The sequence below is a fragment of the Papio anubis genome, chromosome 15 (genome assembly GCF_008728515.1).
Source record: "Papio anubis isolate 15944 chromosome 15, Panubis1.0, whole genome shotgun sequence".
NCBI classification, from domain to species: domain Eukaryota; kingdom Metazoa; phylum Chordata; class Mammalia; order Primates; family Cercopithecidae; genus Papio; species Papio anubis.
This window is the reverse complement of record NC_044990.1, coordinates 80,056,664-80,081,926: the sequence shown is the minus strand read 5'-3', so window position 1 is coordinate 80,081,926 and position 25,263 is coordinate 80,056,664. Positions and strand designations below refer to the sequence as shown.

The 25,263-nt window shown below is 36.5% G+C and overlaps 1 protein-coding gene across 2 annotated transcripts in view; it reads right to left on the bottom strand.

Annotated features, from left to right (window-relative positions):
• ITGBL1 (integrin subunit beta like 1) overlaps positions 1-25,263 on the bottom strand; it is a 251,149-nt gene that overhangs the window by 20,357 nt on the left and 205,529 nt on the right. For both annotated transcript variants that reach the window (XM_009192181.4, XM_003914046.4), the window contains exon 8: positions 5,675-5,791. In XM_009192181.4, the coding sequence (XP_009190445.2) occupies positions 5,675-5,791 (117 nt within the window). The remainder of the gene's footprint in view (positions 1-5,674; positions 5,792-25,263) is intronic.

Here is a 25,263-nt window from a genome sequence, read left to right as displayed (position 1 = left end):
AGTAAGATTTGTTCTCCACTGGCGAGATGATGGGGGGACTAATTGCTTTGGAAAAACCAGCTGTGATTTCCTCCCTGAGGTACAGAGCGACTGATTTGTGTGAGTCCAACTTCCTTCCAAAACACTCTGCAGCTAGTGCTTCCAGATACCTGAGACAGATGTATTACTTTGTTCTGCAATGCAGACGGCCACTACAATCTTTTATTTTCATCACAGATACAGGGCATTCATCAAATATATGATGAATATATTTGATGTTCTGCCACATAGTACCACGCACATTTCCTTCTTTATGTCTCATTCTTATCATAAAGCCAAATGGATTATTATCCTTGTTGTGTACAGGAGTAAACCAAGGTAGAGAGGCCAAATAAATACATAGGTAAACCAAAGCAGAGAGGACAACCTGTTCAAGTTATTACAATAAGCAGGAAATAGAGCAAGAATTAAAATCCTGGTCTGTCTGAATACAGGGTTCCCATTCATTTTGCTGTACGGCACTGCCTCACTTAATTCCAAAGAAAATGGTTACTTCTTCTCACTTAAATCTTACGTGAAAAAAATGAAACAAAGTGTACACCATGTACACTAAAGCAACTGAGGATACATACAATGTGGACTTCATCTAGACAAAATATCAAAATACCCAAAGAAGATTTATTTTTTGTTTGTTTCTTATTTTTTTGAGATGGAGTCTTGCTCTGTCACCCAAGCTCGAGTGCAGTGGCACGATCTCGGCTCATTGCAAGCTCCTCCTCCTGGGTTCACACCATTCTCCTATCTCAGCCTCCCTAGTAGCTGGGACTACAGGCGCCCGCCACCATGCCTGGCTAATTGTTTGTATTTTTAGTAGAGACAGGGTTTCACCGTGTTAGCCAGGATGGTCTCTCTCTCCTGACCTCGTGATCCACCTGCCTCAGACTCCCAAAGTGCTGGGATTACAGGCGCGAGTCACCATGCCTGGCCCCAAAGAAGATTTATGAACTTATATTTTGAAAATAATTTTACTCCTCGGAAATAAAACCTAGGAAGAAACACAACATAGTGTCATCATTTAATTCTAGGATGATCAATTAATGGGTGGTTTTTATTTTGTTGTTTCCATTTTTCTCTACTTATTTTCTTTAATTTTGAAAGCAAAAACATTAATTTAACAATATTTTTAAAGACCTGATATCTAAAGATGAGCCAAGTATAATAAATGAAGGTACAAAATATGTATTATAAATGACATGAGGAAGTAATCTGTGAAAAAAATCCTTTCTAATGACGGGTACAGAAGCAGCTGAGAAAGAGCTCTTGATGTAAAAAAAAAAAAATGAAATAGATACATTCCTTCAGTATCTAATAAATATCTTTCACCTTTGTGCTTTTGCTCTGCTTTTCCAGGCCTAAAATGTTCTTCACATCCTATTTCTGCACATCTAAATACTAGCTGTTCAAGGTTCGAATCACATCCTAACCTCAACTTGAAGAATCCTGTATCCAAAGCTGGAATAGTCCTTCCTTTCTCATTCTCCTTAACTTATTGTGAATCCTTTACTTGATCATTTATTCAAATAAAAACATTGAGCATTAACCTTTATCCTAGCTTTGACAATATGAGAATGAGAGAGAGATTGATTATATCCATGAGAATTGTAGACTTAAAGAAAAGGGACACAGGGACACTCTCAACACAACCACATCACACTGCAATGCAGGTGGTGCAGTATAGAAGAAGTAGGACATCATTTCAGAAAGACTTCCTAAAGGAGATAATTTGGAAAAATCATGGAAGAATGGAAGGACGATGAGAAGTCATTCACAAGGAGAAGTGATAATAAGGACTAGAATGTCAGGGAGAGGGAACAAATATATCCAAGGGATATGTTCCAAAGGGAGCAACATATCCAAGTTTCTCCATTTCTGTTGCTCTCTGTGAAGAAATCAATTTTTCAAGAAATGGAGACAACTGGTCAAGACAAGCATAGTCTCCTCCACGATTCAGTTGCTCAAACCAGAAACCTAGCATCACCCTTGATCCTACCCTGCCCCTCATATTGTGCAATCATGAATTTCCTTAAATACTGCTTGTACTCTGGGGAGGGAGCTCCAAGTTTCACCTAAGCTTTCTGGCTGACACTTGCCACCAGTCTCCTTCGAAAGCTGTGGGACAGGAGCCACATCTTACCAGCAGGGCACTGTCAGGCAACAGGATATACCCATGGGAGTCCTTGCAGGAGTTCATGAGGATGAACTCATATAATTGGGGATTATTTTTTCTTGGGATAACACAGCCCATATGCACAGAGATGAGATCCACACTGCACAGATGTTGAGGCTTTCCTGGCTTAGAAGAAGTCACACGCCCAACAGGAGCCAAAATCTTTCCCGATGATTCCGTAAGCATAGCTTTCAGGAAACCCACAAGGGACAAGACTGTTGGCAGAGTTATGACACTTGTGAAATCCAAAAGCATGATGTTCCCATCAGCTGCTTATAGTTCAATTCATCATCTCTTCCAAGGTAGTAGAAACTTATCAATCATAAGTCATCATGACCATGAACAATGTTGCTTGGTAACACTGAAACGCACCATCTTCATCTGTTGCCAGGGAACCAGAGCTAGGAGTTTAACAGAGTGGTGGAGTCTCTTGCAGCAGGGTGAAGGCTTTTGTTAGCCTCTTGGCCACACTGCTTCTAACATGTTCTCCAACACATTCAAGATCCTCCACCTTTACTGTCTTCCATCCAGCTAAGGCACCTTCGTCTCTCACCAGGGCTCATCTCCTAACATCCAGATTCACCTACCAACCAACAAACACACATAGTCCTTGGAGCAATCCATACTCAACCGGACAACCAGAAGTGCTTTTTAAAATACTGTGATCACGTTTAAGCTCTGTTTAAGCCCTTCCTTTGGTTTCCTGTCACCTTTGGAGTAAAGCCCCAAGTTATCAACATGTTTACAAAACACATCACACTCTTTTCCCTTTGGTTTTCTAATCTGCAACCACACAGGGTTTTTCTCTAGTCCTCAAATGTTCCTGGCACACATCACACACTCTTTTCTCCGACACAGCTAAGCACAAGCTGCTCTCTGACTGCACCCCACTTCCCCTACCTGGCCAACTTCCATGTATCCTATTACTATCAAGTATTGTTGTGAGGTGTAGTTAATACTCGTAAAGCACATAGTCTGCATTACTTAGTTGTTATCCAGATACGAAGGCATTAGAGAAGCCTTTCTTAGTCTTCAGCCTATGTTAAATCCCCCTGTTACGTATATTCCCATTGAATCAAGTCTCTTTTCAGATCACTCAGCACCTTTTCATTCCTTTCTCAATGTCCTCCCTTCACGTTCAACAACAAGCTCCAGGAGAGCAAATGCTCTGTGTTCACCACTGAATCTCTAGTGCTGGCAAATAGTAGATGCTCAATGAATATTTGTTTAGTTAATGAAGAAATAAATAATTACTCCAGTTTAAACCATGTATAATTTGGAGGATCCATATGAAAATATCTTATTAGAAATTGAAAAGAATCTAAAGCCAAAAATGACTGATTACTGATAAATCATTTTGAGAGCCATTGACCTAAAGATGAAAGATATTGAGATTACTCCAAAGCAACAAATAGGCAGCAAAAACATTAAAAAGCCATTCCTGGCCAGGCTTGGTGACTCACACCTGTAATTCCAGCTCTTTGGGAGGCCAAGGCAAGAGAATCCCTTGAGCCCAGGAGCTCAAGACCAGCCTGGGCCACTTAGTAAGAGCGCCCCCATCTCTACAAAAAATAAATAGCCAGCTGTGGTGGTACGTGCCTGTAGTCCCATATACTCAGTAGGGTAAGGCCAGAGGATTGCTTGAGCCTAGGAGTTTGAGGTTTCAGTGAGCTATGCTTCCACCACTGCACTCCAGCCTGGGTGACAGAATGAGACTCTGTCTCAAAAAGAAAAAAAAGAAAGAAAAGAAAACAACATTGGTAACAAGAGCAGAGACATGTAGATGGCACTTTTGAGGGGTCAAGCAAGCTTTTTATATGTATAAAAATATATGCATATTTTTATATGTATATGTATATATGCATACATACATATTGCTATGAGAATTAAATTAGTTAATATATGTCATGTCCTTAACAAACAAAGAGAGTAAAACCTACATAGGTATTTCTTGTAACTAATACCAGTGAATAGAGGATTTAACCTAAGAATAATATTGACATGTGAAAACACTTTGGTGTCACTCTAGGGAAAACTGTGACATAAGGAACAATCTGTGAACTAAACATCAGAGCTGAAATTCTGGGCCTGCCACATTTTAGTTATGGGATGTTAACTTCTCCAATCTCACTCAATTTTTCATTTATGAAAGAAAAAATAGTAGAAACAATCTCTTAGAGTGGCTGCCATGACAATGGCGTAAGATAAACCACCAAGCACAACAGATATTTTATGAATTTATGCCCAGTATTCCATTATTGGAAAGCTAAGCATGTGGGAGTTATTTATATCCTACTGCTCAAGGTCATCACCAAGGTCTGACTGCAAAAATTCAAAAAATTCTAACCTCAGGCATAAACAGGTTAAAAGGGCTTTTCCCCTCAACTCACAGAGAAAGGAAAGAAGAGAGTATTTTTGTCAGGTTTCAAATGTCTTATCATTGGTTAGAGAGAGAACAGGCATATAGATGATTGATATAGACAGATAATAGATAGATGATAGATAGATAGATAGATGATAGATAGATACATTTAGATAATGATGGATGGATGGTGCCTCAGCCTTCCAGTAAGACACACATTCTACTAACCATTAGTTATTTTACCTGATCCTGTCCCTCATCCCACCCTCCACCATCCAATAGGACCTATGTAACAAGCCTACATATGTATCCCTGAACTTAAAAGTCAGAAAAGACACACACTCTGTTTGTTTCCCCCAATAATAGTGCCCACTGCCTCAAAATAATTATCTTAAAGGGATATAATTATTGTCTTGTAATGTGATTCCATGTCCACCTCCCTTCATTGATACTGGAAATGTGAAAATATCTGTAATTCACATGCACCAACCTCAGCGATATGAATTTTTTCAGGAATGCAATACAAGAATAATGTTGACCCACATTCCTGGCCATGGAGGTGCTCAGATCAGCACTCTACTCCCGGGACTCTCAGTTTTGCAGGTTACCTTTGCTCACTACCCTCTATCTGCCTCACTCATTCTCTAGACAGTTTATTAATGCCAGTGAGCTCTTCTTTGGGTACGAGAGGCATCATGGAATCTGAGCATACACCGCTTGTGATTTTTAAGTGTAATCGTACTCCATTTTTTCAAGTTTGTGGGTGATACTATACTTTCTCCTACCAGTGTTTATAAATAAAGTAATGAAAATCATGTTAAAATGCTGACCTGCCCCAAAACCTTTCACTGTCATAAAGTATCCTAGTACTTAGATGCAATGATCTTTTATTGATAGTGTACTGCGTACTTTCACATACCTGCTAAATCAAGAGTTCGGGGAAATAAAGGTCATTACAAAGCTAACTGTATATTGCTTTTAGGTTCAATGGTATATTGCTTTCTGTTTATCTTATTTTTAACAGCAACTGAAAAAGCAAGAGTCAGTAGAATAAGAAAGGCAGGTAAAGCATGCAGGTAGCATACAGCTGTGAGAAAGGTTACTACCTCCACAGACCACACCATCGAGGTCTTCACAGCGGCGATCATCACACTCACAAGTCTTGCCATACACCCGGCGATCTCCTGGAGGGTAGCAGGTGCATTTGCCACATTCACATTTACCTAGAAAGTATAAAGAAAGTGCACACTTATGAGGAGAGTCCCAGAATCACTAAGGCTTTCAAGGAGGCAAGCACATTATTAAACCCAAATCTCCTAGAACAGTTCTAGTCTGTGCCCGAGAATAGTTACACAAATACACATTTCCAACTTCAAAAAGAAATTCTGTGGTGGTCTGGAGTGGAAGTGGCAGTCGCTGTCTCAGAAGTCATTCACATTTGCTATTCTCTAATTTTTGTTTCATTCATTTTTGCATAAATCCATTATAAAACTCTCTGGCTATTTCATATACAACTTAGCTTGATGATTCCTTGAACATAACATTATATATACTGACATAATTTAGCATAATGTGGTCATTTTAAAAGGTTTTAATCTTGGATCTAACTACTCCATGAGAAAAAAAAGTATTCACAGGTATGTTTCAATGTGCTGTTTTAGTGATTATTTGTAATCAGTTTTATAGTTCTTAGAACTTATTTTAGCACAGAACATATGTCAAAGCACATAATCTAAATATCTTTATTATCCTCATCTTAAAATTTAAAATTATAAATATTTTTGCAATGAATTTGGTTCATAGTTTGGGAACCCCTTAACTAGTCCCATTATGCTGAGTTTCGTCATGATTTCTTGAGTGGTAACTATGTGTAAAACACTATAATTCCCCGCATGACATCATTTCATTTTCCAGTACCACACATTGACTAGAACCATTTTACTAAACAGGAAACCAAGACGTATAGAGGCCAAGTAACTTTCCAATGGTGAACCAGCTAGGAAGAAATAGATTCAAAATTTACATCCATTCTCATTAACCTCAAAGTTTGTGCAACTAACCATTAAACCACATTGCATCTTAATGTACACCTAATGCAGCACCAGAAGGCTATATGAGAAAGTAAATTTCTTTTGTTTGAGGAATCGCTACTGGTTTGCCAGAAATTCACTTGGGTGGCAGTGCTCTGAGACATCTGTTACTCTCTGTCATTAGCCCAACCATCATAATTACACACCCACTGAAATAATCACAAGATGCTTCAGGGCTGACCTTGCAATGTTGTTAGTCACTCTGTTGCTGAACTTGTATCTTGTTAAAGAAATTCTGAGTTGTGGATGATGGGGGAAAGAAAAATTAGTATCTAGGATCATATAATTTCAGAGCTGTAATTAAAGATAATCTAATGTAATGATTCATAATATTTTCTAGCTGACATGATGGGGTCACGATCCCTTTGAGAATCTGGTGAGAGACATGGCAATACAGTGTTGTGCTGGCTGACCTTCGACTAATCTCTACTTGGAGGTAGTTCCAAGTTCAGCAGGAGGCAGGGGGTTCCCTCCTTCAAAGATACTCCCTCTTCCTATACCCTGGCAGCCAGAACAGGGACACATCAGACACCCTTGGTCAGGGCTTTGATTCTTGAGGGTGAAAGCAAAGGCACAGCGTCCGTGGGCAACATGGGAAGTGCAACAGCATAGCAACGTCTGGGAGCCATGAAGCTCAGCATGCAGTGGCTGACATTCAGAAGTGATGGCAGCAGGAACTGGTCCTTGGCAGTGACTTTCTTCCCCAGGTTGCTGCAGGAGCTAATGGTTCAAAGTTGCATTTGGAGTCTAAAGCCTTCTAATAAAATATTTTTTATCCCTTTTAATGAAGTTGGTTTCTTTGTTTGCAATCAAGAACCATAACTGGCAGAACACAGATCTATCCCTGGAAAGATATACCAATACACACTTTTTAGGTAAAATTTCAGAAGGATCCATGACTTCCTTCAATTTATTTAATAGATGAGGAAACTCAAGCATGGTGGGGCTAAATGATTTTCCCAAGGCCAACTCTCTATCTATTAGTAGTGTTGGTTTTAGAACCTAGATTTTCTGAACTCCAGTCACCTTCCGATGTGCATAAATGCTCTAATATTTTTCATGGGTGGATGTGCAAATGATTCCAATAATGCAGGCTGTGGGGAGAGAGAAGCAAACTGTAGTACCATCAGCAGTGCGGTCTGGATATGGTGAACTGTTCTTTCACAGACAGATGTGGGAAGCCATGATCATCAGTTGCATTATTCCTGAGCGGCAATGCATTCCAGTTACACAGACAGAATCAGTTTCTACGTTTCAGGGCATACGTATTTATGGTGACAAATTTATTCACATTTTAAGGCATATAGTAATTTTCCTGAATATGCTTTATTGGCTTCTGTGCCTCTTCAGAAAAGATGAACTAAACACTGGCATATGTGTTCAGATTTCAACATTCCATTGTTTTCATTGCGGATAATTTCTGTCCTCTATTTTTGTGTAAAGTTATACAATAAAGTGTTAATATTCTGCATCAGCACATTTTCTTTCCTGATAAATCACAATCCACTATCTTTTTTAAATGTCAGAGAATATATTAACCAATGTCCAATTCTTTTTTCACCATGTATCTATTGGAGTTTTAAAATGACTAATATTAAGGCAACTATGAGATGAATTAACTTTTTGCATGTAATCCTAATATAGTTTATAAGATGCAGTGGCTTCTGACAAAAATCAAAAATAATGCATTAGGATGGACACAAAAAATAGAATAAGACGTACTGTTTGGTAGCACAATAGGGTGACTACAGTCAGTAATAACAATTGCATATTTTAAAATAACTTACAAAGTGTAACTGAATTATTTGTAACTCAAAAGGATAAATGCTTGAGAGAGTAACCCATTCTCCATGGTGTACTTATTTCAAATTTCATCCATTGTCAAAACATTTCATATCTCCCACAAATACATACACCTACTATATATCCACAAAATTTTTTAAAAATTTAAAAATTAAAATATAATGCATTAGGAAAGGCTAATTTATTGCAGACAGAGAGGTTAAAAAAAAAAAAGTAAATTCTTCATGCACTCCATATTTTTTTGTTTGTTTTTTTAGAGACAGAGTCTTGCTCTGTCATCCAGGTTGGAGTGCAGTGGCGTGATCTCAGCTCACCGCCTCCTGGGTTCAAGCGATTCTCCTGCCTCAGCCTCCTGAGCAGCTGGGACTACAGGCACACGCCACCGTGCCCAGCTAATTTTTGTAAGTTTATTATTTTGCTGCCTCAGTTCACAGCTTCTATTTAGCCACTACCACGAGTCACTACCAATTTTGTTTCAGTCATTATCGTATACCTATCAGGTATATTTCCAATCATTCTTCAAGGTCCAAAGAAAACTTCAACAAATCTGTGACACTGACACCCTCTGACTCACACACCTTCACAAATTCAATAAAATTAACTATGCTTCTTACGTGTCCTTTTTTTTTTTTTTGGCAGAGTCTCACTCTGTCACCAATGCTGGAGTGCGGCGAGTCCAGCGTTGCAATCTTGGGTCACTGCAACCTCCGTCTCCTGGATTCAAGCAATTCTCTTGCCTCGTTCTCCAGAGTAGCTCAGATTGCAAGCATGTACCACCACGCCCAGCTGATTTTTTTTTTTTTTCTATTTTTAGTAGAGACAGGGTTACACCATGTTGGCCAAGCTAGTTTCGAACTCTTGACCTCAAGCAATCCACCTGCCTTGGCCGCCCAAAGTGCTGAGATCACAGGTGTGAGCCACTATGCCCAGCCATCATAATGTTTTGAATCAATATTTGTTGAACACGTGCATTAAACAATAGTCATATATAAATACTATAGAGATATTCACACAATACATAAGCATTAATGGTAGAACTTGAATTTGAAATAGTATATCTCTTCCAGAATAGATACTCATTTCCAATTGCCCGAATACCTTCATTTGTGTTTTCCATGGTTAGATCAATTAAATATGTCCCATGACAAACTCATCATCTGTATTCACAAACCTACTCCTCTTCTTGGGTCTTTTGTGAAATTTCACATAATCCACTTTCTTAAAACATGCATATGATTATGTAATTCCCTTGCATAAATCCCTCTGATGGCCCCATGTAACCTTCAAAGCAAAGACTAGATTCTTCAACAGAGTTTTCCACATAAGGTCCAACTTACCTTTTCAAGCATATATCCAGGAATTATTGCGCACTCATGTTGAGAGAGTTTACGTTCCCTATTTCTTCCCTCTGTGGTGCTCACCGCCATTTTCTCTGTAAAGTCCTACTCAGTGTCCCATAGCCAGCGCAAATCTAATCTCCTCTCTGAAACCTTCCTTGCCATCCCTGGTTGGTTACCTGGAAGAACTGTCACCTCTCTGATCCCACAGCCCTTTGTCTATACCCCTAGTAGAACACTGAATGCAAAGTTTAAACTAGATAAGCAAGTGCCTCAACCCAATCGTAAGTGATAAAATCACTATGGCCCAGACTAACAGTAAGATTTGTATATTGTTAGCAGCCAACTAAGTTCTCCCTTAATGTAGTAGAAGGACACTGACATACATGTTAATTGACTTGATTTCAGATAAGAAATTGAGTCCAATCTTTTTCTTTTGTTTACTAAATGGTATTATTATTTCAGTGATTGTTTTACTGCTATGGAGATATGACTGTGGCTTCTGAAATCAATATCAAATTCATATTCTCATATATGAGAAAGAAGGATAATGGAAATCTGCCTTTCCAGCACTGTGCTATTTTACACAACATATTTAAAAGAAAATGTAAAAAAAGAGATACCCAAAGAAATAAAAATAAAGCAAGTAATTTGCAAGAAGACAATTCAGTAACAGACAGGAAGGAGCATAGAAATAAACTGTGTGAGAAGAAATTAATTCAGCCAGTATCATCAATATCATCCAACCAAACTTATCTGAAATTTACTCTACACTGAGTCTGCCTCCTCTTATTAAGTTTTAATAAAGTAGATAATCTTTAGGCACATACAAAATCATTCCAATGATATTTCATAAAGAACTGCAATTTTTATGAATTATATTTGAAAGCTCATTATAAGCTATCAAAGAAGAATAATGAACTAAGGCAGATTTTTAGAAGTTCCGATCAAAATAGATTTTACTTAAAAATTCAAACAAGTTCAGACTCTGAACTTGTGTAAAATATAGACAAATTGTAAGTCAAGATATAAGCACAATTTATAGCTCTATGTGCAGGTAATCATTTTAATAAAACTCAATTTAAATCTCTTTAAATTTATATTTTCCCACAATCATTAAGATATAAGATTCAGATAAAGTGTCTATTTTCACCTTAGAATATATTTTTTTCGTAAGAACTAGATTAAAATGTGAAAACCTTGATTCACTTACTCCAAAATATTTTATATAAAATTCAACAAATATTTAAGAATTTGTTTTGTATGAAATGCATGATTAGATATGGGATGCATTGTTAAATAAAAGATATATATATGTCTCTAAAGTCTGCTATTCTATAACATTTATCTCATTTTACTGCATATTGACTACCAAAAATGTGGAGGAATGATTGATTATACCACCAAAATTAAACCCTAAATATTTTGACCAGCATTACTAATTTCATAATAAAAAAATGCTACTAGTATAAAACCAAAAGATCACAATATATTTAATAATTGCTTTATAGAATATATAGACAGCTAAAATTTACTAGGACAGGATCTCATTCTAACCTTAAGCCCAATCTTCTATATAACTATCTCAAAATATTTAAAGTATTCATTAAAGAGGAAGCTTAACATTTTAGAATGTTATACGTATTCTTGAATAGCATTTTGTATATTGAATATATTATATGTAAAACTAATTCTGGAAATAAAACTCTGCTCTTGGTTTATAAATAGCTGCCACTTGAATATTTGTCTGAGGCCCTTCCAGACCTTACCTATAGACAACAGCACCCTTTCCCACTAGCAATGAACTGCCTTCAAAAATTATCTCAACATAATCCACATTATCTCATTCTTACCTTAAACCCAATCTTCTATATAGATATCTCAAAATCTTTAAAGTATTCATTAAACTGGAAGCTTAAAATTTTAGAATGCTATGTGTAATCTTGAATAGCATTTTAATGCTATTAGATTGAATATATTATATGAAAAAATAATTCTGGAAGTAAAAACTCTGCTCTGGGTTTATAAATCAGTCAGCACTTGAATATTTGTCTGAAGTCCTTCCAGACCTCACCTATAGACCACAGCACCCCCTCCAACTACCAATGAGCTGCCTTCAAAAATTATCTCGGCATAATCCAGGAAAAATATATCACATATATATTTTCTCTTTATATGGGTGGCATATATGAGAGATTAAACCTCAAAGGCAGCTAAAAGGAGAAGCAGGAGAATAAGGAGGAGGAGGAAAAGGAGGCTTAGCTAGAACTGCTTCATTCTAATAGGGGAACACCATGGTGGTGGTGGTTGCTGGGAGGAGTAACATAGGAACGGTGCAAAACATAGATGAGTAAAAGATAGAAAGCACCTTGCGTTGCAAAAGCATAGCAGCAAAGCACAATTTAAAGCAAACTTCTCGAAAAGAAGCTTGCTGTTATTCTCTTAACTCCAGTCTCATCTCAACCCAATCCAATTATCTCAAGATACCGCTATGTGACAAGTACTTCCTCAGCAACGTCTCCAGTGACTTCAACACAGTGGCCAATGCTCTGTACCACCTTATATAACCTCTCGGAAGCTTCTGAGAGTTGACCTGGCCCTTTTGGGAAACACTTTCTTCTATTACCTATTATTAGATTATGAATTCTTCTTAGGCTATATTACTGGATTCTCATCTTTATACAAATATCTAAATCTCGGATTGCCCCATGGCTCAGACCTAAACCTTCTTTCCTCTATATTTTCCAAAATTTCCTGCTATCCCATGAATTAAACAACTGTCTTACATGATGAACACTGTCAAATATATCACAGGCCTAGAGTCATCCCCTGAGAAGACACTATTCTATAAAATTGCTTAAATAATAATGTCAATAGGTATATATAATAATCCTTTCAAAAGCTATCCAACATTATGTTTAACAGGGAATGATCTAAGTTAGAGATGGAAGATGCTTATAATAACCATTGCTATAGTTTAAGTGCAATTTAATAAAAATTAGACAAATAATATAATAAAGAGCCAAGATCATTATTAGCAGATGGTCTGTCTTTATGCCTAAGATTTTAAAAATTACGAATGCATTTAAAGTAACAAAACATTTTGGCAAGGTGTCTTGTGACAAAATTAACATACAGAAATGATAAAAGTGGCACTAGCCCAACTTAATATAATGGAAGGTAACTGTGCGAAAATATAAACGATATTAAAATAAATGAACTTATAAAACATTGTACTATAAAGTCATAGTGAGGGTCATAGGAGAAGACTTATAATTTTATTTTATTTTCTTTTTTTCTTTTTAATTTATTATTATTATACTTTAAGTTGTAGGGTACATGTATAGCGATGCAGGTTGTTACATATGTATACTTGTGCCCATGTTGGTGTGCTGCACCCATCAACCTCGTCATTTACATCAGGTATAACTCCCAGTACAGTCCTCCCCTCCCCCTCCCCTCCCCATGATGGAAGCCCTGGTGTGATGCCTTCCTGAGTCCAAGTGATCATTGGTGGATTCCCACCTATGAGTGAGAACATCTCACGATTGTTTAGTTTTCTGTTCTTGTGATGGTTTTGCTAAGAATGATGGATTCCGAAAGCTGCATCTGGTGTCAGAGAGGAAATACAAATCAAAACCACAATGAGATACCATCTCACACCAGTTAGAATGGCGATCATTAAAAAGTCAGAAGCAGGAGTTGGGATGTAGGAGAAATAGGAACGCTTGCATGTTGGTGGGATAAAAACTGGTTTCAACCACTATGGAAAACAGTATGGCAATTCCTCAAGGATACAGAGCTAGAAGTACCATATTGCCCATTACTGGGTATATACCCAAAAAGTTATACAATAGCATATAAGACACATTATGTTTGTTATAGCAGAACTTGGAATCAACCCAAATGTCCATCAGTGACAGATTGGATTTAAGAAAATGTGGCTGCCTGCCATGGAATACTATGCAGCCATAAAAAGGATACATTGTCCTTTGTAGGGACAAAAACAAAATGGGAGAGATTCTCTAATTTAATAAATGGTGCACTGCAGGAAAATTGGCTATAGCCATAGAGTAGAAAGCTGAGGCTGGATCCTTTCCTTATTACTCCTTATCTGAAAAATTCAGTTTCGAGATGGATTAGAGACTTAAATGTTAGACCTAATACCATAAAAATCCTAGAAGAAAACCTAGGTAATACCATTCAGGACAGGCATGGGCAAAGACTTCATGTACAAAACACCAAAAGCAATAGCAGCAAAGTAAGTGAGCAGTGGGATCTCATTAAACTAAAGAGCTTCTGCACAGCAAAACTACCATCAGAGTGAACAGGCAACCTACCTACAGAATGGGAGAAAATTTTTGCAATCTACTCATCTGACAAAGGGTTAATATCCAAGAACCTGCAAAGAACTCAAACAAATTTTACAAAGAAAAAACAAACAACCCCATCAAAAGTGGGCAAAGGAGATGAACAGACATTTCTCAAAAGAAGACATTCATACAGCCAATAGACACACATGAAAAAATGCTCATCAAGACTTATAATTTTAAAAAGGACATACTTTCTTATTGAGCAAGAAAAGTGTCTCATTTTTTCCTGAATTAATAAATCAGTATTGTACCAATCAAACTCACTGAATAGTTTCAAGTTGATGAAATGATTCTCAAATTTGTCTGAAATAACAAGTATGGTAATATTCAGGAATACTTTTAAAAATAGAGTCTGTGTGCATCTATGGAAGATAAGTGGAGAAATGTCATAACGGGTAAGTTGAACAATGTAAAATGACGCTTTTTATAAGTCAAAAATAGCCAGACATCACCAATTTTACAATATTAAACTAAATAAAGTGTCCTCTAACTATAATAAAGTGTTTTACTAGTGAAAAAGGAAGAAAGAGGAAGAGAGAAAAAATGTTAAAGGAAATGCACACACTTAATAATAATTGGTTGGTGCTGATGGTAAACATTTTAAAATCTTCCATTTGGATTAGGAATAAGAGAAAGATAAATTTCTCTTTTAGTTCTATTCAATATTGCACTCGGTGTCTTTGTTGGTAGAATATGGTAAGGATAAAAAGATGACATAAAGAATTGAAAGAAGGAAACAAAAATTACTTAACCAAAAACTGTGCATGTAGACAATGCAAAAACTACTAACAAATAATATGGATTATTAAGAGAGTATATTAGTTGCCCTATAGCAAACATATATACAAAAATAAATCACATATATACAGCATTATACAAACGAAAACTGAGATTTAAATGTGAAGAAATACTGTATGTTTATTATTCAATATTGTTAAAATACCAAATGTCCCCTAATTGATCTATAGCTTCAATATAATTACAACCAAAATCTTACCAGGATTTTTTAAAGCTTAAAAACCAATTATAACATTTATACAGAAATGGAAAGCACCACTAACCAAAATACTTATGAACAAGAAAAAGGTAGAAATACCTTTTGAAATAGATATCAAGGCTTATTTTAAAGGCAGAGTAATTTTAAAAGTTAGATTTTGGTGGAGGTGGAGACCAAGTAGAATAGAATAGAGAATCCAGAAACAGCCCCTTGCATATACGAATACCGAATTAGAACAAGGTGACACTGAAAAGCAATAAAGGAAAGATGACCTTTCACATAAATGGTGCTAGAGTAAATAGCTAAAAAAGAAAATATTAACCATTTGAATTATAATGAGGAGCTTTAGTACATTATAAAATAAGAGAGTGAAAAGAAGAGCCACAGAATGAGAGATGATATCAGTGACCCACATATCTGACAACTGTCTCATATCCAAACTATTTAAAGAAGTCTAACGACAACAACAACAACAACAAATACATAAAATCCACTAAAGACATGGGCAGGAGATCTGAATGGGCACTTCAGAAAATGGGATTGTATGGCCAGTAAATGTATAAAAATACACTCCTCCTCTTATTCATATGGGAAATACAAACTAAACCACAAAAAGATTCCATCACAAACCAATTAGAGTAGCAAACATTTAAAACCTGACCCTAATAAGCATTGGCAATGGTTTGGAAATACCAGACAAGTCTTTTGCAGAGGGCGAGAATATAAATTGGTAGAATAGTTTGGGGATTGTTTGGCATTATCTAGTGAAGTTGGCATGCATAATCTAAGAATCAGCAATTCAATTCTTGGTTAAGTTCCCTAGAGAAAAGCATACACATGTGAAACAGGGTATGTTCCAGAATAATCATAGCAACATTATGCTTAGCAACTTCAAAGGAGAAATGCCTGAAGTGTTCATCAATTGTGGAATACTTGCATATCAGCTATATTCTTAAACGAAACACTACAGTAATTAAAAGAAAGAATTGCAAATACATGCAACGTACTGCCTGAATCTTAAGAATATAATGTAGAGTGCGATAACTCAGTCATAAAACAATGCATGCTGTTTGATGAATTCCAAAAAAGTCAAATCTAACTATCATACTGTCTGGGAATATATACCTAGGTGGAAAACTTTAAAGAAAGTTTTGGAGGTGATTACTATGAACATGAGCATAAAGGTTATCTTTTTAGGCAGAGAGTATGCTGATTCCAGAGAAGTGAGAATGGAGCTTTTGGGATTCTGGCATTCTTCTATTTCTGAACCTGGGCATGTGATTACTTTATAATGATTCATAATGCTATAAATTTATGTTATATACTTTTCTGAGCATAATGGATTATTCAAAAAATAAGTTTGATAAAATTGGTGAGTCATGTTTCAAAAATATTCATCCCCTTCACTTAACTCCTTACAACTAAATACATTTCCAGGGGTTTCAACATTCAAATTTAAAAGTTTAAGTCATAAAACTAGACAAGAATATAGGTGAGAGTTTTCGTAACAGTTGGGTGAGAAAAACTATTCTAAATATGACACCAAATTAGAAATATAAAGGACAACATTAATAAATTTGACCATAAAATATTCAATATTCAGTTTCTATAGAGCAACAAATAACCTAAGCAAGACTAAAATATAAACGATAAATAAGGACAAAATATTTGTACAAATAATATAGACACTAAGAAAACATTACTACATGTATGATCTAAAGTAGAAATAACTAATAATAAATTAGCAAAAGAAAAATGAATCGAGGACGAAAATGGGTTCTTCACAATAGAAGTAATATGCATTGATCATTGTGAATATGAAATTACTTTTATCTTTTAGTAAACACCATGGAAATTAACTGCTAACTTGAAATAATTACACTTTTTTTGGAAAGTTACCATGTTCATTGAAATATTTGAAACTTCTGAAATCTTTGTTACTAAATTTTACTTGATATAGCCTGGAAGAAATTCTCATTCACAGATTTTTTTGGAATGTTATCCATAGGATACTGCAAGATTTATATAAACAAAATACCATTATTTTAACACTGGAAAGACAAAGTCGAACTTTTCTTCTGCTTATAGGGTAAGTCGGTATAACTAAAGTATAAGATAAAATGAAAAGAGTAGCTCGTGACCTTTATAAAATGCAGATTGCCTCATTTGCATTATTACAAATAGAAAGATTAAAACTGTAGTAATTTCATTGGTTTATATCCTGATTAATTGCTGGAGTGCAGTTACAGTAGAAATGTACAGTACAGTACATTTAATTATTTCATAAAATCGGAGACTGTTAGACATAGAAGAGTAACGAAGGGTGATCAAGCCCAACTAGCCCCACAATTTACAGATGTGGAAAATGAAGTTCTGAGAGTGACGTAATACGTGATTTGCTCAAAATTATAGAGTGAACCAAAGATGTTTAGGTCATCCCTCAAGGTCAGAGGGTAAAAGAAGAAACGGAAAGGTCATCTGTTTTTCCACAATCACTTATTTAACTATTGTCTGTCTTATTTTTTAATAGGTAAAAATTCTTGGATGAGTCATATCTGGAAGCATTGCCTTATGGAAAGGTGTCAATGTCTGGTAGAGATTAATTTTCTAAAACTGGTATAAAGGTAAAGATTGTGAAATTGTGAAGTGTGACATTTGTTTTTCGAGCTATATTCCTCTTCCTCTTTTCTCTCCCTCTCTGCCTCTTCTTGATCCTCTCTCTACACCCTCCCTTTCCCATCTGAGTATTCTCTCCCAACACACACACACACACACACACACACACCACCTTCACTCCTTCCCTCTTTCTTCCAGGTTTTTTTTTTCTTCTTGAATTCCCCCTTTTTCATAATCTCAACCACAACCAATATCTCAAGCCTTAGACTTTGACATCTCCTTCCCTCACTTTCTTTGATTTTCTCCTTTTAAGGTCTCATTTCCACAGGACACAGGCTTCAAACCAGCAGGGACTAAGTTTCTAGATCTTAGATGGGGAGATAAGAAGACAAAGAAGACAGACACAGCCACCCACTAACCTCATGGATTAACAATCAAGAGAGTCCTCAGATAACTAATTCAGGAAAGTCATTCTTTATTCAGGACCAATTACCTCTCTTCTGCATGACCACCAGTAACATTTTTGCACATTTGTGAAAGGGTGAAAATCTGCAAAGTCAGAAGCCACAGGGTAGATGCCTGGACTTGAACTGCTAGTGTTAAAAATTGTAATAATCTCCAGAAACTATGACTGAATATGCGACACACACACACACACACAGAGGCACATGCACACACATACACACATACATTTCATCCCTATATGGTCACATTTCAAGTGTTCAGCTGAAGAATACTAACTTCCTTCTAACTACCCTACATAGAGAACACACATGTTCTTGCTCAAGAATAGGTTCAGCAGGGCTCACAATCTTAAATGTCTGCATTACTCTGATCATTCCCCAGACACATTTTGACTATCAACTATGGGGTAAGTATCATGCTAGATACTGAGATACAAAAGAAAGATGTTTAAACACTTTTACTAGCAGGGGAAATGAAGATAAAATGCACACGCACACAGGGCCGGCAGGGTTAGGGAAAGTTTCTGGCCAAGATAATGTGGGGTTGAGCCTTAACGTGTTTGTTTAAGTGTCTAAAAGGGAAATACATTTTGTGGCACACATAACAATTAAAATCGTGGGCACTAACTTTTAACAGGTCTGGATTTTAATCTTGGCGCATACACAACTAAATGTGATTCCTTGGAAGAACAAGTTAAACCTCATTCATTGTGGCTGCATAATGGGAGTAAAAATAATACCCATAGCACAGGATGATTGTAAGGGCTAAATGCTGCAATGTGTACAAACTACACAGTACAGGGCTTGGCACATAGTAAGTGTTCAACAAATATTAGATATTATTATCATTATATTTTGATAAATAAAACACAGCTGGGAGGCTTGGAGTTCAATTACTCACATACAATTTGTTCACTTCCTTTTTCATTGTACTTTTCTGTGCAAACAAAAAATAAGTGTATTCCCCGACCCAGAATGAGATGATTTCAGGAGACCACTGTATCATCAAATGCACCTGCTGCGGTGGTAACAGCAGGCACACTCTCCATGACCTTATTTTTTTTTTTCACTTTTTAAAATGATAAAAACCACACTTGCAGTACATGCTCAATAGTTGGGGAGTAATTAGAGGCTCACATAAAACAGAAAATAGATGAGCACTTTACTAACATAGTCCTTCTTTGCCTAAAATAATAGGTTTGCCATAGCAACCTGATTGCACTAGAAAAAGCGCCTGCCAAATGCATCCTAAGTTCCCTTGCAATTTCTATGAGAAGGAATTAAACACTTGAGAACTATCATATTCTGTACCATTTCAGCTAAGTACAAATATTTTTGTGAGAATAAAGTAATCTTCCTTCAGACATTTGAAAGTGAAGAGGCACCTTCACCTTCCATTTCAAAACAGGCAGTAAAACTTCTTATAATGCAAGCCACGTTGACATTACAGATCAATCGTTAGCCAAGAAAAAGTTGCTCATGACTTTAAAATACAGATAAATGTCGATTCTTCTATATGTGTTTTCTTAGTACACAAGGATTAAAGTAATTAATCATGGACTATGTGAGGAACCAAGACATTTAAGCAAATGCTGTACTAATATAATTTTCTCTTCTCTGTCTTAGAGTGTCTAAAATTGAAAATGGGAAGAGAAATACCAGGCCACACTCATCTCTAAAGGTTTTCTAAACTATGGAGCAAAATATCACAGAGGAGGTCATTTAGTACTCTAACAGATTATCTCGTTATTTGAACCTTAAGGTGGCTTCTACAACAACACCAAAAACTATTTAAGATTCACTTTTTTCTAACAAAAAGGCTATAAATTAGGCAGTAATATTATACTCACATACAAAAGTAACTTTGAAACTGAGCGACAGGTCCAAGTTTAAAAAGTCAATGAATGACTGAGCTAGGATATGTAGAGCTGAAGTTCTTGACCAGTGTAGTCCACCATGAAGCAGCCCATGTAAATTAGAGTAAAAAATCTCCTTTTTTTCTAGCTGGCAAACCCCACTGATTGGTCATCCGGCAGTGCCCTGCTTCTGAAACACAGCTATGGATTTCTGAATACGTAATTCCTATGAAATACTGGCTGATCTTTGACATTGACTTTAATGATTTCATTCCAGATTGTAAACAAACACACTCAACTGTAATTCACCATAAAATTACTTTATGAGATAAATGCTGAAGGATACACACAGGCAATCAATGCCATTCACCAGTGAAAGAAAGTGCTGTCGTTGATATAATCAGATAAATGTTTCTATAGAAAGTGTTTCTCAGCCAGGTGCAGTGGCTCACGCCTGTAATCCTAGCACTTTTGGGAGTCTGAGGCAGTTGGATCACGAGGTCAGGACATGGAGACCATCCTGGCTAACATGGTGAAACCCCATCTCTACTAAAAATACAAAAAATTAGTTGGGCGTGGTGGCACGTGCCTGTAATCCCAGCTACTCAGGAGGCTGAGGCAGGAGAATCACTTGAACCTGGCAGTCGGAGGTTGCAGATCACACCACTGCACTCCAGCCTGGGCAACAGTGAGACTCTGACTCAAAAAAACAAAAAAAATGTTTCTTGAAGATGAGTTTATTTGGGGAAAGGAGAAAGGAGGAGTAAGGTAGAATCAGGCCCTAGTCACTCTGAACTTCTTGGTACTGACGCTTTAAAACATTAAAAAGTGGGCCGGGCACAGTGGCTCATGCCTGTAATCCTAGCACTTTGGGATGCCGAGGCGGGTGGATTACCTAAGGTCGGGAGTTTGAGACTAGCCTGGCCAACATGGTGAAACCCAGTCTCTACTAAAAATACACAAAATTAGCTAGACATAGTGGTGAGCGCCTGTAGTCCCAGCTACTGAGAAGACTGAGGCAGGAGAATTGCCTGAACCCAGGAGGCGGAGGTTGCAGTGAGCCAAGATCATGTCACTGTATTTCAGCCTGAGCAACAAAATGAGACTCCAATTCAAAAAAAAAAAAAAAAAAGTGTCAGTGAATCTATCACTTCCTTAATACACATTTCAGATTTTAGGTGTGCTAATTAAACTGTTTTCTTCCCAAATCTGCGATAATTAGCAAATATATTTTACAATTTGACCAATGAAATCAATAGAAAAATACATAACATACTTTCCCTCACAAATAGGCTAATCTTTTAAAATTTAGAAAAATTTACCATAAAACAACAGTTTCTTCTAGCTTATCTTTTATTACTCTTTGTTTTTGACTCTACCAAAATATACTTCCCCAAGTCGCAGACATTAGAAAGAATATTGCATACATATGAGTTTACACATATGTGAGAATGTATGTGTATATGTACATGTGAATTTGGGATGATGCAAATTCATGTGAGCAACTTATCCTCAAATAGTTTATGCAAAAAAGCTCTTTGTACTATTCTTAAGTCTTCTTTCTTTTTTTTTTTTTTTTATTTATTTTTATTTATTTATTTATTTTTTTTGAGACGGAGTCTCGCTCTGTCGCCCAGGCTGGAGTGCAGTGGCCGGATCTCGGCTCACTGCAAGCTCCACCTCCCGGGTTCACGCCATTCTCCTGCCTCAGCCTCCCGAGTAGCTGGGACTACAGGCGCCCACAACCGCGCCCAGCTAATTTTTTGTATTTTTAGTAGAGACGGGGTTTCACCGTGGTCTCGATCTCCTGACCTTGTGATCCGCCCGCCTCGGCCTCCCAAAGTGCTGGGATTACAGGCGTGAGCCACCGTGCCCGGCCAGTCTTCTTTCTAAGTTTGAAATTATTTCAAAATAAAAAATAGTTTATAATTTAAAAATACATAAGTAAAACTCTATACATAATTTATGTAGTCAAACGGTATTTTCAAAAATAAGGTCGTATCAATAATCATATATACACCTACTCATACATTTTATATCCAATTTTGGAAAACAGTTTTTAGAATCATATTCAGGATGTAAGCCGTTTTTATCTATGAAGCCGTGTCAAACATATGTAGAGCCTGGGAACTGTATAGCCCCAAATGCCAGAAACATAATAAGCTTAAGTGTAAGGATATAGTAAATTTGCTTTAACTTTGCCATTTTACAGCACATTCATCATAGGTAGGATTAATAAGTAAGAGTTACAGAGAAGCAGAGTTTAACATACTATAATAAATAGGATTCTACCCATCAGAGTAGTCCTGAATGGAATGGATTAGCACAAGCAGGAATACATTTCTCCTCGCGGATAGAAGTGAAGCCAGGAAGTTCGTATTTCATCAAGGTTGATCGTTTGTGCTCTGGAGTATGAGAGATCTAGGAGAGAATTCCCTATCTACCACTTAAAAGCGCTATAATTTTAGGAAATAATGATCCTCCCTATTTCCAAAAATTCAAAATTAAGAATATCTACATAACTGCCTTTAAAGAGGTTGAAATAGAAATCTATTTTCACAAGTACTACTATTTGGATTTTCTGGGTACCACTGTGATATAAGGTTGTGGTACAGTGCCTGAACAGCTTTTGAAAATTCAAGGACTATATAACCTAAAGAGTAAAAGCCTTCCACAAATAGACCTACACATATTATATTTTATATTTTTGTATATGAAAGTGGTATATGGTTTTTTCACACCTAATAGGTTTCTCATTCTACAATGAATTTCTGCTTTCTTCTTTTTTCCCCTCTGCCAACAATATGTTTCAGATAACTCATGCTTCCTCTATTAAGTAGTGCTAATTCTTTATTTATATATTTATTTATTTAGAGACAGAGTCTCACTCTGTCACCCAGGCTTGAGTGCAGCAGTGTGATCTCGGCTCACTGCAACCTCCACCTCTCAGGTTCAAGCAATTCTCGTGCCTCAGCATCCCGAGTAGCTAGGATTACAGGCATGTGCCACCACGTCCAGCTAATTTTTGTATTTTTAATAGAGATGTAGTTTCAACTGGAGTTGGCTGGTCTCCAACTCCTGGCCTCAACTGATCCACCCACCTCAGCCTCCCAAACTGCTGGGATTACAGGTGTGAGTCAATGTGCCCGGTCAGTAATGCTACCATGCTTCTTTAATTTAATGGTAATTTAAATAATATCTTAAAAGAATATCTTATACTGACATTATTCTTCAACAGACTCCTTTTGCACCTTGAAGTCCTATTGGAATTTTTGTCTCTATTGTAAGAAATAATTTTTAGATTAGCAAAAATCCAATAAACAGTATTAAGTAAACTCAAAGGCAACCAGGATTTAAGTGGCCAAGATACTAGAGAAAAGAGGACCATTGGAAAGTGACTTCTACCTTCTATCCAAATAATCTCTTTGATGCATTTGTCAATTCTGAAACTATTCGGGGCAAGAGGTTGAAATGCCAAGGAGAAAACAATATCTAAAATATGAATAAACGAGGCAGAGCTTTTGACTTTTCGCGCTTGCTGCAAATACAAGTTTAATAAGCAGAAGAAAGGAGAGAGGAGAGCAGCTGTCTCTCTCTTGCCAGAGAGAGGTGTCTGAAAAGGAAAGACCTGCTGGTGGCAGAGTGCGCTGGATTCTATAGGCAAGATTGAGAAGGCGACGTCTGATTTATGTAGGACCCACAGATTGATTGGATCAGGTGTGACATTTACATTGTGTGTGGTAAGGCTGGTCACCCCACCCTAATCTTATTAGGCAAATGGGCTTTCCACTTGGCCAGCACCATCTTGTGTGCTCCCTACTGTACTTGTGGCTGGCAAAGGGAGGATGGAGCCGTCATTTTGAACATACCTATTCCCAGGTAGTTTCTTTATATTGGCACAACTGCCGGCAACAGGCTGCTGTTTGTAAGAAAATAAAATGATTTGGGGGCTGCTTTTCATTAAAAGGAAAACTTTACTGAGGACTCCCATATTCTCACTGTCTCCCTAAGTAATTTCTTCTTAACTCCTGTTATCAGAAGAATTCAAGATCCAGTCTAGGCTACAGCTAGGTAATAAAAAAGAAAAAACAATGCACAGGGCCACCATCTAACAAGTATATTAGAGTTTTTCTTTAGAAACATAATTTTTCTCTCTACAGTCATCCCAATCTTTACTAAAGATGAGAATAAGACTAATTTGTTTGTAAAATAAGTTTAATTTTGTCAAATGTGACTGAATTATTTACATAAATGCAGCAAGAATAGTGATTAAACACATAGTAATCTCAGATTGGGCCCTTAAATATCTCTTGAGACTAAAAAGTCAAACCAAGGCAGTCTTCAGGTTTTGTCTGTAGTACCTATAAACAACTTAAATATCACATCTCAGTCAAAACCTTTGTAATATAGGCGATATTTCCAGTTCTATGCTGTTATAAAGAGAGCAGATTCTTATTGAATTTATGCAAATATACTGCCATTAAAAAATATAAGAATATTCATGCAGTTCTGAATTTTGATGGGATCAAATAGGGATAAAAAGTAAATTTTTCCACTTTCGTTTACAAAGGTATACTTTACCAAATAGCCGTAAACTATAGTTAGATTAAGAGAGAAAGTTTCCTTAAATCTGCAACTGAAACATTTAAGAACCAACGATATTTCAAATAAGTCATAAGACATCATCTTCATTAGTTATCTCATTTCATGTAATTAATTTTTGTTCTGCTTGATTTTGATTAGCAGTTTCATGAATGCATCAGTTTCTTTATCAGAGTTCTGGAAATTTTTGGTTGGCCTACCGAGTGTAGGGTTATTAGAAACCTGTAAGCAAGAGTAGTTACCAGAGTCTTTTCTAGGCATCTGAATGCAGATGTGTTTAGAGAAGAAACAAAAATGTAACTGTAGATGACAAAGATTTAGAATAACTATGGTTTAAAAATCTGATGAATTTGAACTCTGTAGAGTTCATTATGATAATGACACAATTGATGAAGAAATTCAGTTATTTCTATCGCATATAACATTTTAAGATAACAACCAGAATGATGGTTGACAGCATCCAACCAGAGCCATCAGACTTCTATAAATTTTACATAATCTTTAGAACATTCACATCAATAACATATTCATATAAATATAACTTGAAAAAGATTTAG